Raw genomic sequence first — 17,233 nt, forward strand, 5'->3', positions numbered from 1 at the left:
GTTTAAATGGGATGTAGACCGTTACGTCATTTGCGTATATGTATGGGTTGAGGTTTTGGTTTGATAATAGTTTGGCCAATGGTATCATCATTACGTTGAATAGAGTCGGCGAGAGGGCGGATCCCTGTGGGACTTCGCATTCAGGTGTCCACGTGGCTGAGGTAGTCGAGTTAGATGTCACTTGGTATGATCATGTGGTTAGGAATTCCAGAGTTCAATTACACGTTGTACAATTACACGTTGTTTCTCCGATTTGTTTTAAATTTACTACTTTGTAGCTTCATCGCATGCCCCCTAGTCCTAGTATTTTGGGAAGTGTAAACAGACGCTAATATGAAGTCAGCCTAATAACGAAGAAACACCTAATCAGAACACATTCGATTCTTCAAATAACATAGATATGGTGCAATAAAACAACTTTCTATGTAGCTGAGGGGCCAAGCTGCGTAATGCAGAGTCAACTGGGATAAATAGATCGGTTGGGAAAACTGATGGCAAGATGCAAGGGGCTGGTCTAATTTACAGGGGGTACAGCAAGCTAATCAGATGTGGAGTGAGTGGATAGTCAATCAGCACATGAATTAAAGGCTTGGGAGAAGAGCCAGGCTTTCTTCCCCCTGCTTCCGGAAGTAGAGGTAGTCGAGTTAGACACAGTTTGTGCTGACGGCTACGGGTAGAATGTATTTTAAATTCCGCAGTTGTTAGTTTCATAGAAATTCTACCAACACAAGAAGCAAAGAGCAACAAACCACAGCTTCAAAGTGAAAGTAATATAAGGCGGAGGGCCGAAGTGCACGGAGCCGCCCATAACACGGCGCCGTACACACAATCCCCCCACACCCCGGCTGAGATGGACAGCTGTGATAGGCAGGGAGCCCTGGCAGCTGGGAGGGAGCTCTTGCCCCTCCCTGGAAGGGCTCCCTGCTGCGAAGGAGAGGCAGGAGTTGTGGGCTTTAAAGGTTACTGGGTGCATCCTCTTTTCCCGAGGACACAGGTTAAACCAGTGTCCCCTCCTACCCAACCCATTCCTTTATTTATTGTGTATGTTAATTACGCATGTCGCAACTTGGAGGGTGGGAATACCCAAGCCCCAGTGATTGCAGGAGTGCTAATTAATCAAGTTTACGCTTTCCAAAAATACTAGGACTAGGGGGAATGCGATGAAGCTACAAAGTAGTAAATTTAAAACGAATCGGAGAAAATGTTTCTTCACTCAACGTGTAATTCAACTCTGGAATTCGTTGCCAGAAAATGTGCTAAAGGCGGTTAGCTTAGCAGAGTTTAAAAAAGGTTTGGATGGCTTCCTAAAGGAAAAGTCCATAGACCATTATTAAATTGGATGGGGAAAATCCACTATTTCTGGGATAAGCAGCATAAAATGTATTGAACTGTTTTGGGATCTTGCCAGGTATTTGTGACCTGGATTGGCCGCTGTTGGAAACAGGATGCTGGGCTTGATGGACCTTTGGTCTTTCCCAGTGTGGCAACAGTTATGTACTTATGTGCTTGGGATTCTGAATGGAATCTTGCTACTCTTTGGGGTTCCACATGGAATGTTGCTACACTTTAAAATTCTGCATGGAATCTTGTTTTTCGTTAGAATTCTAGAATCTTGCTATTCTCTGGTGTTCTACGTGGAATGTTGCTACTATTGGGTACTTGTGACCTGGATTGGCCACTGTTGGAAACAGGATGCTGGGCTTGATGGACCGTTGGTCTGTCCCAGTATGGCAATACTTATGTACTTATATAAGTTGCAGTTTGGTGCAGATGGGTTCGCTGCACCAGGGTTGGATGCACCTTGCTGGGCGGTGGGTGTGTCCTGGGTACTGCATGTAGCGCATGGGTCAGTCTTGCTTATGGTGGCAGAATAGGTCCTTTCACAGTGGCTTTTAAGAGCTTACAGTTGGGCTCGGGTATCCTGTTTGATTGTATCAAATACAGTCATATTTTTTAATAACGCTGCGGCGAAGTTGTTCCACTTGATTACAATTTGGTCATTTATTAATTTGGGTTCAGAGTCCCAAGGCGCTGGGTAGGGTGTCACGGTTGACTATGTTATGTGTTCTCTGTTTCTTCATGATATGCTGTATGTCTGTGTTCCTCTATGTGCTTGCGTATTTGTGTGTTGTGCTGTGCATAGATATTGACTGCACATAAGTTTATACATATCTGTGTGTGGATACATGACAAATAGTGGAAACCAGGAACCCTAGGGCACCTGGAAGAAGAAATCAGAAGGAATACTGAGGTATTAAACTATCAGTTTTCAGTTTCAAATATTTAACAAGTAATTGCCTGTATTTTTGCTATAGGGAAAATTGGAGTTCCATTTGTCGTTCCCTACTCTGCAACCAAGTTTGCCCTGGATGGATTTTTCAGCTCCTTAAGGCAGGAATTTATCCTGAAGAGTGTCAATGTTTCCATCACACTCTGCATTATCAGCTATATCAATACAGGTAAGATGAGCAGATGTGACCCTCCCTCTCCACCCCAGCTTAGCACCATGGAAGCCACTCATGCAAACACGTGATCCATTCTGAATCTAGTAAGGTGGGAGAGGAAAACTCAAGAATATGAAAAATGCCGTGTTAGCTCAGACTAAGGGCCCATTGGAGTGGAGGAGTGGCCTAGTGGTTAGGGTGGTGGACTTTGGTCCCGGGGAACTGAGTTCGATTCCCACTTCAGCCACAGGCAGCTCCTTGTGACTCTGGGCAAGTCACTTAACCCTCCATTGCCCCATGTAAGCCGCATTGAGCCTGCCATGAGTGGGAAAGTGCGGGGTACAAATGTAACAAAAGTAAAATAGATACTATTGGAGATTCCACATGGAATGTTGCTACTATTGGAGATTCTACATGGAATGTTGCTATTCCACTAGCAACATTCCATGTAGAAGGCTGCGCAGGCTTCTGTTTCTGTGAGTCTGACGTCCTGCACGTACGTGCAGGACGTCAGACTCACAGAAGCAGAAGCCTGTGCGGCCACATTGGTGATCTGCAAGGGCCGACTTCTACATGGAATATTGCTAGTGGGATAGCAACATTCCATGTAGAATCTCAAATAGTAGCAACAGTGGAGGAGTGGCCTAGTGGTTAGGGTGGTGGACTCTGGTCCTGGGGAACTGAGTTCGATTCCCACTTCAGGCACAGGCAGCTCCTTGTGACTCTGGGCAAGTCACTTAACCCCCCATTGCCCCATGTAAGCCGCATTGAGCCTGCCATGAGTGGGAAAGCGCAGGGTACAAATGTAACAAAAAAACAAATTGAGCCAATCCAGGTTGCTTAGAACATGCACTGAACTAATCCTAAGGGGGAGAACCATTTTTGTTCACTCCCAGCTCCTACCAGTAAGACTAGGAGTGGTTCAGAAGTGGCAAATGGCACGAGGTTTGTACCAAAAGATGAATGAGAAGAGACTTGAAGATCTGAATGGTGCAGGGGTGAGCAACCCCCAGCCTGCCACTGAATTTTATGCTAGTCACAATATGAAGCGGAATGGAGATCTACTTCACAAGCAGCGTTCTATATATCACCAATAATGAACAATCCAAGCTTGTATATAAATAATTCTAAACATTTTTTCAAAGATTTAAAGAACCTCAGCATGGAATAAGCAGCATAAAATGTATTGATCTTTTTTGGGATCTTGCCAGGTATTTGTGACCTGGGAGGGGAGATCAAAATCACGCCAAGGGTCAGGAGCTAACTAGAAACCCTTAGCAGATCCCGACTGAATATACGCTGGGACCTGCATAAGCTTTGACAGCTTCCATATCAAGAATTAGTCTCTGGTTTTCAATTCTGGTGCCTGGACATGGCCTGGCCTTGATTATCGGTAACATAGTAACATAGTAGATGACGGCAGAAAAAGACCTGCACGGTCCATCCAGTCTGCCCAACAAGATAATTCATATGTGCTACTTTTTGTGCATACCCTACTTTGATTTGTACCTGTGTTCTTCAGGGCACAGACCGTATAAGTCTGCCCAGCACTATCCCCGCCTCCCAACCACCAGCCCCGCCTCCCTTCACTGGCTCTGGCACAGACCGTATAAGTCTGCCCAGCACTATCCCCGCCTCCCACCATCGGCTCTGGCACAGACCGTATAAGTCTGCCCAGCACTATCCCCACCTCCCAACCACCAGTCCTGCTTCCCACCATCGGCTCTGGCACAGACCATATAAATCTGCCCAGCACTATCCCCACCTCCCAACCACCAGCCCCGCCTCCCGATCTTGACTAAGCTCCTGAGGATCCATTCTTTCGGCACAGGATTCCTTTATGCTTATCCCACGCATGTTTGAATTCCGTTACCGTTTTCATTTCCACCACCTCCCGCAGGAGGGCATTCCAAGTGTCAGTTGTTGTCAGACATAGGACAGGAAGGAGGTGCTGTCAGAGGCTCTGAGGAAAGGGAGCCAGGCCTGGTCCCTTCCCCAGCTAGGCGGAGGGGTCCTGGGGAGAGAGGCCCAGGAAACTCCCAGGCTATGGGGCCTACAAGGCCGAAGGATCTGAAGGCCCGGCGGAGTAGCTCTCAGCCAGCCCCTCCTCCAGCACGAAGGGAGCGTAGTCCCCTGGACCGTAAAGCTTCCAGGGCCAGGGAGGATTGTGGATCTGGCGCCTCCTCCATGACCCAGCGGCGTCCAGGTAAGGAGCCTGAAGATCATGGGGGAGGAAGGAGGAAGGTTGAGGCCCTAAAGGTGCAGACCCAGAAGGAGCAAGGACAAGAAGGAATGGAGGTGGGGCAGGAGGCCCAGTTGGGATTTGAGGCAGCCAGCAGTGAAGAAGAGTGGTCAGAAGAAGGGGAGGAGGCCGGTGAGTGGGAGAAGATGGACCCAGGACAGTGTGCCAGAGAAACGGTGGAGCGGGTGAGGCACATCAAGTCTCTGGAGAAGGAAATAGAGGAGCTGGGGAAACGGTTGAAAATGACTAAAGCCATGAGTAGGCTTGCCCCAGCAGAGCATGGTCAAAAGTATAAGACGGAAGAAAAGCGCTTAACAAAGTTGCTGAAACAGAAGGAAAAAAGAATTGCTTGTTTTAAAACAGGCTCTGCAAATCCCTTGAGGGAGGTTTATGAGAATCAAGAGAGGATGCAGGCTGGTACATCTAAAACTATGAGCCAGGAGGTTTTCTCCCCAGCACAGGAATCTACCAGTTTAAACTCAGGAACATTGTTTCACAAAAGGCAGTTGGTAACAGAGATTGTACAAAGTGCAAACAGTCAAAGTACATTGCAAACTATGAAAGCCCTGATGAGCCCAAGGGAAGAGGGAGTACTCAGGTTGGATACGGTTCCAGGAGAAGGGGGAGGGGTGGATTGTTTGGCCTCAGGTATTCCGGTAGAACAGAAAGGAAAAGACACAAAGTTACAACACTGTCATATTATTGAAACGGATGGAGACAGGCTTTTCACCCAGGACAATTGTTCAGTACCCACTAGTGGGGAAGAAGAACAGGGTGTGGAAAAAAAGTATTGAACTTACCTGTATGGAGAGATTGCAAGAGAAGCAAAAGCCAGCAGGCTTCCAACTGCAGGAGCACTCCAAAGGTGCTCTGATTGAGGCAGCAGTGTCTGGTAATCAACTATCATCAGCTGTGCAGCTTGGCTCAGAGCAGGTCTGCCCGCGAGGTCAGGACGGACAGGAGGAAGAATCAGGAGAGGTCTCTGTTCAATCTGCAGTCAAGGTTGCAGGGGACCTGCTAGGGTATGGTTCCCAGGACATGGAGAATCAGCAGGAGAAAGAGGAGCGGGAACAGGAGTTGCATGGAATGGAGCAGGACATTGGACCAATTGCTCAGTCCAGAGTAGGCTCTGAAAGTGCACTAACTGCTAAAGCTCCTGATGTCCCAGTTGAAGGTCTGGGTTTGAACTGGTTGAGGGGGGGCTGTGTGCGAGGGGAGGGTGGGGGGGCGGGGGAGGGTCTTGGTCAGAGAGGGGTATGCTTTCTTGTCGGCAGGTGGGGGAGGGGGATGTGGGGAGCCGGGATTCGGAGGAAGGGAAGAAGGGTATGGGAGAAGTGAGGGGGGGGGGGGGGAGGGGCAGGGTGCTCTTTCCTTTGCGGCGGTGGTGAGGGGTGAGGGGGGAGGGGAGATGGGGGGGCGGCCAGTGCCTGTGGAGGGATCAAGGGGGAAAGGGGGGGAAGGGAGAGGGGCGGGGCAAATCCCCAAACGAAGGAATGTTGTGCAGATTAGATGGGTGGGGGAGGGGGCTATGCCTTCTCGGGAGATGGTTTTGAGGATGGTCATGGGTCTGGGTTTGTGCCGGAGGACTTCTATGCCTGTATTCACCCAGTTAATTTGCCTGAGTACGATGTAGTTTTCTAACGCAGAGGGGTATGGAAATCTTTTGGGAAAGGTATGAGGAGGTGAAAGGAAGGGGAGATTGGAGCAATTATGTGGTTATTCCTATTAGTAGACCTGACTTGGTGCAAGTCACTGTATTGGTACGAAACGAGTCCATTTCAGGGGCAGACCTGGCCTACTGGTTACAGAGGCATGCGGATTTGAGAACCCCGTTATCCAAACTCCCGGATCCAAGTAGGGTGTGGGCAGGGGGGTGGGGGGCTTGGGTTAAGCTAAGACAGGAAGGGCAAGTGGTCAAGCACATTCCTTCTGCGGCTTTTATTGGCCGGGACAGGATTCTCTGTTTTTACAAGGGACAGCCACGGCAGTGTTTCCGTTGCGGATCCTTTCGCCATTATAGTATGTCTTGCCCAGTACAACAGTGTGTAAAGTGCGGGAGTAAGGAGCACTATACAGAAAATTGTTCCTCTATCCGTTGCAATTTGTGCGGGGGTCTGGGGCATGCCTTTAGAGACTGCCCGAGGGCCGCGTCATAATAGGAGGGATGAGGGCAGGGGGAATATGATTCGGGGAGGGGGGCAGGATCTAGGTCGGGGTTCTGGGGGTCTGGGGGTTGGGAGGGCTTGGGAGGAAGGGGGAGGAGAGGAGGTTTGGGGGTACAGGGGAGGGGTGGTTTGCAGGGGGAAGAGGAGGGTTTACGGTTAGAGGAGGGCGGGGGTCTAGAGAATAGAGGGGGACAGGAGGGGGAGGGAAAGGGAGAGTGGGTTCAAGTGTCAAAATTAAAGAAACGGAAGGTTTCAAAGGGTAAGGGTTTGACATTACAGGGGTCGCCTGGGGTGGGGCAGGGGGTAATCGATTTCAGATTTTGGAAGAAGAGGATGGGGGGGCAGAGATACAGGGGGAGGGGGATGATGGGGAGAAGGGACCTCAGGAAGAGGGAGGAGGGGAGAGGAGTCGGGGGAAAGGATAAGGGGGAAAGGAGTCAAGGTAGGAAGGGAAGGGGTACCCATGACGAGGAGGGGGGGGATGGAAGTGGAAGATGCTGGGGTTGGGGAGGGAGGAGGGGGTTCCGGTAGGGAAGGGTGGGGGGGGGTAAGAGGAGGATGGGCAGGGGGGTGGTTAGCCAGGAGCAGGCTCAAGGGGACGGTAGTGTAGAGGTAGGAAAGGAGGGGGAGGGGGTGCAGAGGGGAGAGGTTCAAGAGGGGAAGGTTGCAGGGAGGGATTCCGTAGGGTTTAAAAAGAAGAAAGGGAGGAAGAAAGGGATGAGGGAGGGGGGAGGGGAAGGTGGGGATCAGGATACAAGGATAAGGGACTGGGCGGCAGAGATAGGGGATAATGGAGAGGAGGATTACATTCTGGGTAGCAGGTTGCCACAGAGAGTAGATAGTATGCAAAGGAAGGAGGAGAGTGAGGAGTTGCATGAGTCCTAATGGGGGGTATGGCAGGGCTTCTTCTGACGTTCGCCACCCTAAATGTGGCGAGTGTGGCTTCCCAGAGAGCTCAGTGTTTGGCCTATGAGTGCTTTTCTCAGGTTAAGGCCGATTGTTTTCTGATTCAGGAAACGCGTTTGCAGAACCTGGAGCAGCTGAGAAGGGCGCGCAGGGATTGGAGATGGGGACCCTCGGTGTGGGGGCTGGCAGGGGAAAGATATGGGGGAGTGGGGATTTTATTTAAGTCACATAAGGTGGAAATTCAGCGTGTGATGGAACTCGGGGTGGGGAGGTGTTTAGTGGTAGACGTATTATGGCAGGGTATGGCGTTGCGTATTATTAATCTTTATGGGCCACAGACTAGGAAGGAGCACAGTTTGTTATTAGGGAAGATCAGGCCTTACTTGTTTACTGCACGCCAGGTAATTTGGGGGGAGATTTCAATTTAATTCTTAGGAAACAGGATAGTGGGGGTACTAAGGTACAGGTGACATATGATGGGGTGCGCTTGCTCGGGATCATGAAAGAGGGGGGGTTGATAGATGTTCACATAGAACATTTCCCAGATGAGGATGGATTCACGTTTAGCAGGGGGAGATGTAGGAGCCGTATTGATCGGTTTTTGGTTCGAAGAGGGGTATGCCAGCGGGGGCCTCGCCTGCTGGACGTGGATTTTTCCGACCATAAACTGCTTCTTGTGGAAGTAGGGGGGTCGGCGGCTCATAGGATAGGTAGGGGGTTGTGGAGGATGAATTTAAGATGGGTCCAGGATGAGGAGGCTCAAAAGAAATATTTGAATTTTTTAGAAGACCAGTTATCCTTACGGGGGATCTTTCCCTCCGGAGGAGAATGGTGGGAGGTGGTGAAAAAACGGACGCGTTTCCTTTTCATGGGACAGGCACGGAGGAGGGGAAGGGAAAGGACACGTTTGGGGATGGCCTTGAAGCAAAGGAAGGATTATTTGATTTCCAAGGGAGGGAGGAAAGAGGATATCCAAGAATTACAGTGTCTGTTAGAGAAGACTCAATACAATCGGTATTCCTCTTTAGTTTATGAGAGGGACTTTGGTAAATTGATTAGCCCAGATCCCTTCGTTTGTTGTAGGGAAAGAAGAGAGCATAGGGTGGTGGAGGGTTTTAGGGATACTAGGGGGGTGATGCAGGATTCCAAAGAGGGAATATTGAAGGTGTGGAGGAGCACTTCGGGGGTTTTTTTGCGGATCAGCACTGGGGGGGGGGGAGGAGGGATCAGTATGTGGAAGGGACTCCGGGGGGTGGGGAATTGGGGGTCTCATCTCCAGGCCCTTTCGTGCCCCTGGACACTGCAGGAGGTTGAGGAGGCTATAGGGGCCCTGAGAAAGAGGACATCTCCGGGGCCGGACGGGCTGCCGGCAGAATTCTATCATACGTTTCGCAGGCGCCTGGCTCCGATTCTATTGGATCTCTGGGAAGAGGCACGTCAGAGGGGGTCTCTTCCAAAATCCTTGTTGGAGTCTGCATTGATTTTGTTAAGTAAGGGCAAAGATCCGCAGCTGTTAACTAACTGGAGGCCTATTGCGCTACTAAACTGTGATCGTAAGATCTTTGCGCAGATGCTCTTCAAGCGTATGCGGCAATTCTCGGGGGACTTGTTGGCAGCCTCACAGGCTTGTGGGGTGCCGGGTAGAGGGGGTTCTGGAGGCTGCGGCATGGGTGAGGGAAGGTTAGAGCGGAGTCGGGAGGAGGGGTCAGGGTGGCTGATGGTGGCGCTTGACCAAGAGAAAGCCTTTGACAGGGTCCAATGGGAATTTCTCTGGCGGGTTTTAGAGTATTACGGGTTCCCTAGGGATTGGGTGGCACAATTACGATTGTTATATTCTCATGCACATGCATTTCCATTGATCAATGGGTGGAAAGGGGGGGAATTTGAGCTGACGGCAGGGGTTCGGCAAGGGTGCCCTTTAAGCCCTTTGATGTATGCATTTTCTATAGACCCTTTTATTAGGCGTCTGGAGCAGGGTGGGGTGGGAGGATTGAGGGGGGTGGAGGTAAGCACGGGAGAACAGTTGCGGGTGGTGGCATACGCAGACGATATTACTGTGTGGGTGGCGAACAAAGCAGAAGGGGATAAACTTTTGGAGTTCATCCACGATTTCGCAGGGGCTACAGGGTCACGGGTGAATATCCACAAATGCAACAGTTTGTGGTTGGGGCCAGGAGGGGAGCAGTTTGAATTAGGAGGGGGTTTCCCGGGGTGGTGGATAGAATGAGGGTTTTGGGGATTTACTTTGAGATAGGAGATTATGCTAAATTCAACTGGGACAGTTGTCTTCAGGAAGCAAAGGGGCGGGTGGACAGGTGGAAGAGGTGGAAAATGTCCATGGAAGATCGGGTGAAACTCATCAAGACCCATTTGGTGCCCCTCTTTTTGTTCATCAGCTACATTTGTTTGGTACCTGAAAAGTGCTATGCCTCGTTGTATAGCATTTTCTTCCAGCTGCTGTGGGGCAATCGGTTGAATCCAGTTAAACGAAACACCACATATCTATCTAGGAAGGAGGGGGGGGGTAGGGATGATCAATCCGGTTTTGTTTTTTAGTTCTTTGTTTGTGCACTTTAATCTAGGAGAGCGGTGGGTCAGGCTCCTCAGGGTGGGCGAGTAGTGTGCTGGGGTGGTGGGAGAGGGTTTGGGTGGGGTTGGAGGAGAGGGGAGAGGGTAGGGGTATTGCAGAAAGGGACTCCGGAAAGGGTAGGGTACTATAAAACGTTAGTAAAATTAGTACGGGTCTGGGGGATTCTAGTGGGGGAGATTAGGGATGGGAAGAGAGGAATCTGGGTGGAGAGAGTGCGCTCCCAGATGTTCTCTTCCCCTCTGGTACTTAGGGATGCTCCTAGGGAAGTGCTGAGGCAGGGGCTACGGAATATCAATTCGGAGAGGATTCCGGCTAAATATCGGACATTGCCTGGCTGTCCCTACACGGCAAATTATATGTCAGAGAGAATCTGAGAGATAGGAAGATCCAGGACAGGAACTGTCCAAGGGGGGAATGTGTGGGGAAGTTAGAAACCATGGACCACTTTTTGAAGGACTGTCCCTTTCCCGGGGGTGGGTGACAGGGTTTCTGCTCTCCTCCAGATCCCCACGTTCCGTTCCTATACGTATGCGGACTGGGTGTATGGATATCGATTCAAGAGAGGTCAGCTGGATCCGGGGACAGGGTTCTTGATTTCGCTCATTCTCCGGTTCTGTCTTTGGATGGCTCGTTGCCGGGTATCCTTGCACCAAGAAGATAGATCCATTGAACAGGTCAGTTGGGATGTGGTGCGGGCGGTACAGCAAGTGGCGCAATGGGAAGAGTGTAGAGGGATTCACCGATGGTGTCCTTGTGTGAAGCATGTGAGGTTAAAGGCCTTAGTGATTATAGTTACTGTGATGTTGTGTTGGTTTTAATTGTAGGGGGGGAATAAGGGGGGGAAAAGGGAGGGGGAGGGGTGTATAATACGTATAGGGGAAGAAGGGATTGTTTTGGTGATAGAAGGGTTTGTGTTAGGCATGTGAATAGTGGTATTTATATGATTTCCTGTATTTTGTTATTCGTTGCTGTAAATAAAGAAATCTCCAAGCATCCACTACTCCTCTCCGTGAAAAAATACTTCCTGACATTTTTCTTGAGTCTGTGCCCCCCCCCCCTTCAATCTCATTTCATGTCCTCATCGTTCTACCACCTTCCCATCTCCAAAAAAGGTTCGTTTGCAGATTAATACCTTTCAAATATTTGAACGTCTGCCTGTAACAGTCAATGTTTATCTGTCACAGGCTGATATAGAGTTATTTATAATACAGAGGTTTTGATCACAGGCAGCATAGAAACAGAGAACATGGCTGTAGATAAATGTATTTATTTGTTGCATTTGTATCCCGCATTTTCCCACCTATTTGCAGGCTCCAGTGGCGTTCCTAGGGGCGCTGACACCCAGGCGGATCGCCGATGCGCCCCCCCCCCCGTGCAGCATGACCCCCCCCTCCCGGCAAAAGGACACCCTCCCACCCCAGCGAAAAAAAAACCCTCCCCCCCGGGTGCACGCCGTTGGGATGGGTGCGCGCGCCGGTCAGCGTCATTCTTTCCATGCTCCCTCTGCCCCGGAACAGGAAGTAACCGCCCCCCCCCTTGGTACGCCACTGGCAGGCTCAATGTGGCTTACATCGTACCGGAGGTTTGTTTGCAGTCTCCAGTGTTTTCAAATACAGATTGATGTTGAGATGAGATAAAGTCCATGTGGGGCAGCCACATAAGGTCTTTGAACAGTGGGAGAGTTGTGTTTTGTGCATTTTGAATTCTAGTGTTGTTGTGTTGCAGAGATCAGGCATTTGTTGGGTTGGTAGGGTATGCCTTTTTAAAAAGATTTTAGTGTTCTCCGGAAGTGTAGATGGTCGTACGAGGTTTTCATGGCTTTTGGTAATGCGTTCCACAATTGGGTGCTTATGTAGAAAAAAAGTTGATACGTAGCTTGATTTGTATTTGAGTCCTTTGCAGCTTGGGTAGTGCAGGTTTAGGTACATTCGTGATGATTCAGATGTGTTTCTTGTAGGTAGGTTGATCAAGTCTGTCATGTATCCCGGGGCTTCATCGTAGATAATCTTGGGAACCATAGTGCAGATCTCGAAAGCAATGCGTTCTTTAATTGGCAGCCAACGTAGTTTTCGCGGAGGGGGTTTTGCGCTATCGTATTGGGTTTTCTGAAGATAAGTCTGGCTGCCGTATTCTGAGCGGTCTGGAGTCTCTAAGGTTGTTCTTAAGAAGACCATGAGGGCCATCTAGGCTGCCCAGCTCACTTCCTTTTGCAGTGCTGTAGACCACATTTCATCGTGGACTTATAAGAAAGGATCCTTTCTGCTTATCTTGAATTCTGTTCTTGTCTTTGTATTGGTCAACTGTACTGGACCAGTCCATGTGCTCAGCATGCTTTCAATGAAGAGTGTGATCTAATATTCCTTCTGAGTCCACCCCATTTCCATCTCACATCATGATCACCCCCGAGAATTCCTTTCTTCTTAAGACTTTGATGGTGTTGTCACACTGTTCAATGACGGACTTCTTTTGAATCATGTACTAATTTCTATGAAAAAGCTTATTCAATTATATAGATAGATTTTTGTAACCTCCCAGTCAGGGGTGGCCCAATGCAATCGGTCGCCTGAGGCAAGGATGAGATGGCGCCCCCTCCCAGAGTCCATATCTTTCCACATTCTTTTACTAACTCCCTCTCCGGTTGTCTCTTCAAGGAACTTGTAGTGCTAAAAACAGCTCGAAAGCATATAGAGTGGAGCTGCTCAAGTTGGTTGTCTCGCAACGGAGAATTCTTATAAAGGACGTTCTCAGTACAATTAACCTATAGATGTTCTACATATTAATGAAAAACAACCTATGTAGAACTAGAGAAAGACACTTTATATATGGTGAGAAAACTCCTGACGCGGGCCTTACCGGCCGAAACACAGCTGTGTCGAGTCCTGTTCTCTTTTATTCTGCATTAATTTTATGGTCAATAAATATTTGTAGTTTTCATATTTGAAGTGTCGTCCTATTTTTTATTTTTATATTGATCTGCAAGGCTTCGTTCTGTTCTGTGAGTCTGACGTCCTGCACGTACAACGTGCAGGACGTCAGAAACAGAACGTAGAAGCCCTGCGCAGGAAGCAGGAGGACCTCGCCTGGCGGGGATTGGGGTCCCTCGCCAGCAAAGGTAGGCGGCGGCGGGGGAGGGTCGGCAGCGGGAGGGGGGCTCGAGAGGGTCAGCAGCAGGGGGTCCAGGGCCAAATCTATGGGGGCCCAGGCCTCCCAGAGCTACGCCACTGGTCAGTGCTATGACAGTTTTTACCGTCTGGCAGACATAGTCTATGGAACTCACAGACACAAGAGTGTACAGAGGACTATGACTGATTACTTCAAGTAAGCCTAACGTCAGTTAACGGAGACTGTATACTGTACGTATAATAAACAGTACTGTACATATGTTTATCAGATGTCAAGCTTCTTTGGGTCACAACGGTTTAAGTGCACGCTCCGGTTAACTGCATGTATTTCTTTGGTCCCAGACCCTTGCACTTAAGCGGATTGCACCGTGCCTGTATATAGTATATAAACTACTTTGATTGCATCCACAGAAAATCAGTACATCAAATTTCCTCTCCTTTCCCTTTCACAGAATCGGCTTTGAAAGCTATTGGCCACGTGGTCCGCAATCCACCATCACCCAAGGAGGAGTGTGCTCTAGAGATCATCAAAGGAGGGGTCCTTCGCCAGTGGGAGATGTACTACAAGTATGAGCACATTAGAATCCCGCTCTTGTTTCGCGACTGGGCTCCGCAGCTCCTGTACTCCTTCATGACAAGCGGTTTAATTGTGGAAAACGTCAGAGGATTCAAATGATAGCTTGTATTAATAATGAACTTAAGATAAGAATTCACTAATATGGGAATCCCAGATACAGGGATATATTATGCAGATACTATGGGGTTGTTTACTAAGGTGCGTTATCGTTTCTAAACGCGCCTTTATTTATTTATCACATTTGTATCCCACCTTTCCCACTGATAGCAGGCTCAAAGTGGCTTACCAAAAATATTGTAGTAAGTTACAATGCAAGAAGTCCAATTTTTCAAATTTAGCAGAATAAAAAATAACAGTTAAACAGCGATGGGTACTGAAGTAGGATACGAATAACAATTAATCAGTAGTGAATATGAAAGATAAGATGTAATTCGAGTCTATTGGATCTTATAATAGTAAGGGATAATTCTGATTATGTTGAACCTGGGGAGTAAGCCTTCTTGAACAATACTGTTTTCAATGATTTCCTAAAGTTTAGGTAGTTCTGGGTAGTTTTGTTAATTTGGGTAAGGCGTTCCCAGTTGAGTGCCAATGTAGGTGAAGTTTGAGGCGTAAATTGATTTATACTTTAAGCCATTGCAGTCTGGGTGATGAAAGTTCAGATAAGATCGCGATGAACTGGTTCTGTAAATCAACCAATTCAAGCATGTATTCCGGTACCTCACCGTAGATTATTCTGTGGATTAATGTAACATATTATAAACTTTAAACTTAAGGTGCGTTAAACACTAACACAACTATACATTTCTATGGGCACGTTAGTGTTTAAGATGCGTAAACCGTTTACGTGCGTTAAAAACACTAACACGCCCATAGCAAACACAGGAGTATGTTAGGCACTTATTTTGTACCCGGGGCAATGGAGGGTTAAGTGACTCGCCCAGAGTCACAAGGAGATGCATTGGGAATTGAACTGGGTTCCCCTGGTTCTCAAGCCCTGCACTAACCATTAGGCTTCTGTAGACCAAACATATGGGCTTCAACAGTTGCCCAACCACCAGAAATCTAACAGAAGCTGACTTGTAGAACAATTAAAAATCTAAACCAGCCGTTCTTACATCTATGATGTCTTGAACTCTCAGTTTGCAAATGTCCACCCATGCTCTCTCCGGAAAAAATCATAGTCAACACCACAGCTTCAAATCCTTAGTCAGTAAGTCCCTGCACCAGGGTGGAAGATAGAATTTAGCTAAGGAGTAGTGAAGGGGGGGGGGGGGGGGGGGGGAGGGGATGCCAATCAAAAGACAAAGGATCTGGAGTCTTGAACTTTACTCCACATACCTTGCAAATGATGCCTGAGATGGGGTAGTGCAGGGAGGAGGGACATGAAGTGTAGCAGTTACCTCTGTGGCATCTGAATCTTGCAGTTTCCAATCAGTCTTTGAGGCCAAGCTGCCCCCTGAGGACATGCAGTGTTAGCCAGCTACAGGGCAGAGGCCCCTGCAAAAATACAACGTTGAACATTAAACACTATCAGGCTCATTTTTGAAAGAGGACGCCCATCTTTTGACACAAATCGGAAGATGGGCGTCCTTCTCACAGGGTCGTCCAAATCGGTATAATCGAAAGCTGATTTTGGACGGTCCCAACTGCTTTCCGTCACAGGGACAGCCAAAAGTCAAGGGGGAAGGTTGGAGGCGTAGCAAAGGCGGGACTTGGGCGTGCCTAAGACATGGACATCCTCGACCCCATAATGGAAAATAAAAGGGTGTCTCTGACGACCACTTGGACGACTTTACCTGGCTCTGTTTTCTTACGACTAAGGCACAAAAAGGTGCCCAAACTGACCAGATGACCACCGGAGAGAATCGGGGATGACTTCCCCTTACTCCCCCCCAGTAGTCACTAACCCCTCCACACCTAAAAAAAAAAAAATCTTCAAAATATTTTGTGCCAGCCTCAAATGTCATACTCAGGTCCATCACACCAGTATGCAGGTCCCTAGAACAGTTTTAGTGGGTACAGTGCACTTCAGGCAGGCGGACCCAGGCCCATCCCCCTCCCTACCTGTTACACTTGTGGTGGTAAGTGTGAGCCCTCCAAAACCCACCACACCCACATCTAGGTGCCCCCCTTCACCCGTTAGGGCTATGGTAGTGGTGTACAGTTGTGGGTAGTGGGCTTTGGGAGCTCAGCACACAAGGCACAAGGCAGCTATGTACCTGAGAGCAATTTATGAAGTCCACTGCAGTTCCCCCTAGGGTGCCTGGTTGGTGTCCTGGTATGTCAAGGGGACAGTGCAGTATGAATGCTGGCTCCTCCCACAATCAAAGTGCTTGCATTTGGTCGTTTCTGAGATGGGCGTCCTTGGTTTCCATTATTGCCGAAAATCAGAAACGACGAAGTCTAAGGACGACCATCTCTAAGGGTGACCTAAATTTCAAGATTTGGCATCACCAACTGTATTATTGAAACGAAAGATGGACGTCAATCTTGTTTCGATAATACGGGTTTCCCCACCCCTCCATCGGGACGCTTTGTCCTAAGCAAAACTTGGGCGTCCCTTTAGATTATGCCCCTCCATGGGTTAGATTCTTATATTGCACCAAAAAAAATCAGCACCCCGAAAAAAGCCCTATTCTATAAGCTGCGCTTAAAGTTAGGCATGGTTTATAAAATAGCACTTACATCAGGGAGTCGCGCCTAACTTTAGATGTGGCCATTTTCACCAACAGAAACGTGGTGTACACGTACGTGCTTACTTTAGGTGCGTAAATCCCCTTATTCTATAACAATGCACATGAATGCTAGCAACGCCCCAACCCTTCCGCACATAACCCTCCCATTTCTGGGCCCCCTTTTCCAGATCGCATGTAAAATTTAGGTACAGATCCTGCCCCTAAATTTACATGTGTAAAGTCCAATTAAATTTAATTAGTGCCAATAATTGCTTGTTAAAAGCCAGTTATTGGCACTAATTGGCTGAGCCCCCCAAATCCCCCCCCCCCCCATAACCCACTACCACAGCTGTACACCACTATCATAGCCCTTATAGGTGAGGGAGCCACCTGGACATGGGTACAGTGGTTTCTCGTGGGTTTTGGAGGGCTCAAATTTACCACCACAAGTGTAACAGGTAGGGGGGGATGGGCCTGGGTCTACCTGCCTGAAGTGCACTGTACCCACT

General features: G+C 48.7%; 1 protein-coding gene across 1 annotated transcript in view; it reads left to right on the forward strand.

Annotated features, from left to right (window-relative positions):
* LOC115482070 (corticosteroid 11-beta-dehydrogenase isozyme 1-like) overlaps positions 1-14,145 on the forward strand; it is a 28,524-nt gene extending 14,379 nt beyond the window's left edge. The window contains exons 5-6 of the mRNA XM_030221633.1: positions 2,316-2,459; positions 13,922-14,145. Coding sequence (XP_030077493.1) covers positions 2,316-2,459; positions 13,922-14,145 — 368 coding nt within the window. The remainder of the gene's footprint in view (positions 1-2,315; positions 2,460-13,921) is intronic.
* The last annotated feature ends 3,088 nt before the right edge of the window (positions 14,146-17,233 follow it).

The sequence above is a fragment of the Microcaecilia unicolor genome, chromosome 12 (assembly GCF_901765095.1).
Source record: "Microcaecilia unicolor chromosome 12, aMicUni1.1, whole genome shotgun sequence".
NCBI classification, from domain to species: Eukaryota; Metazoa; Chordata; class Amphibia; order Gymnophiona; family Siphonopidae; genus Microcaecilia; species Microcaecilia unicolor.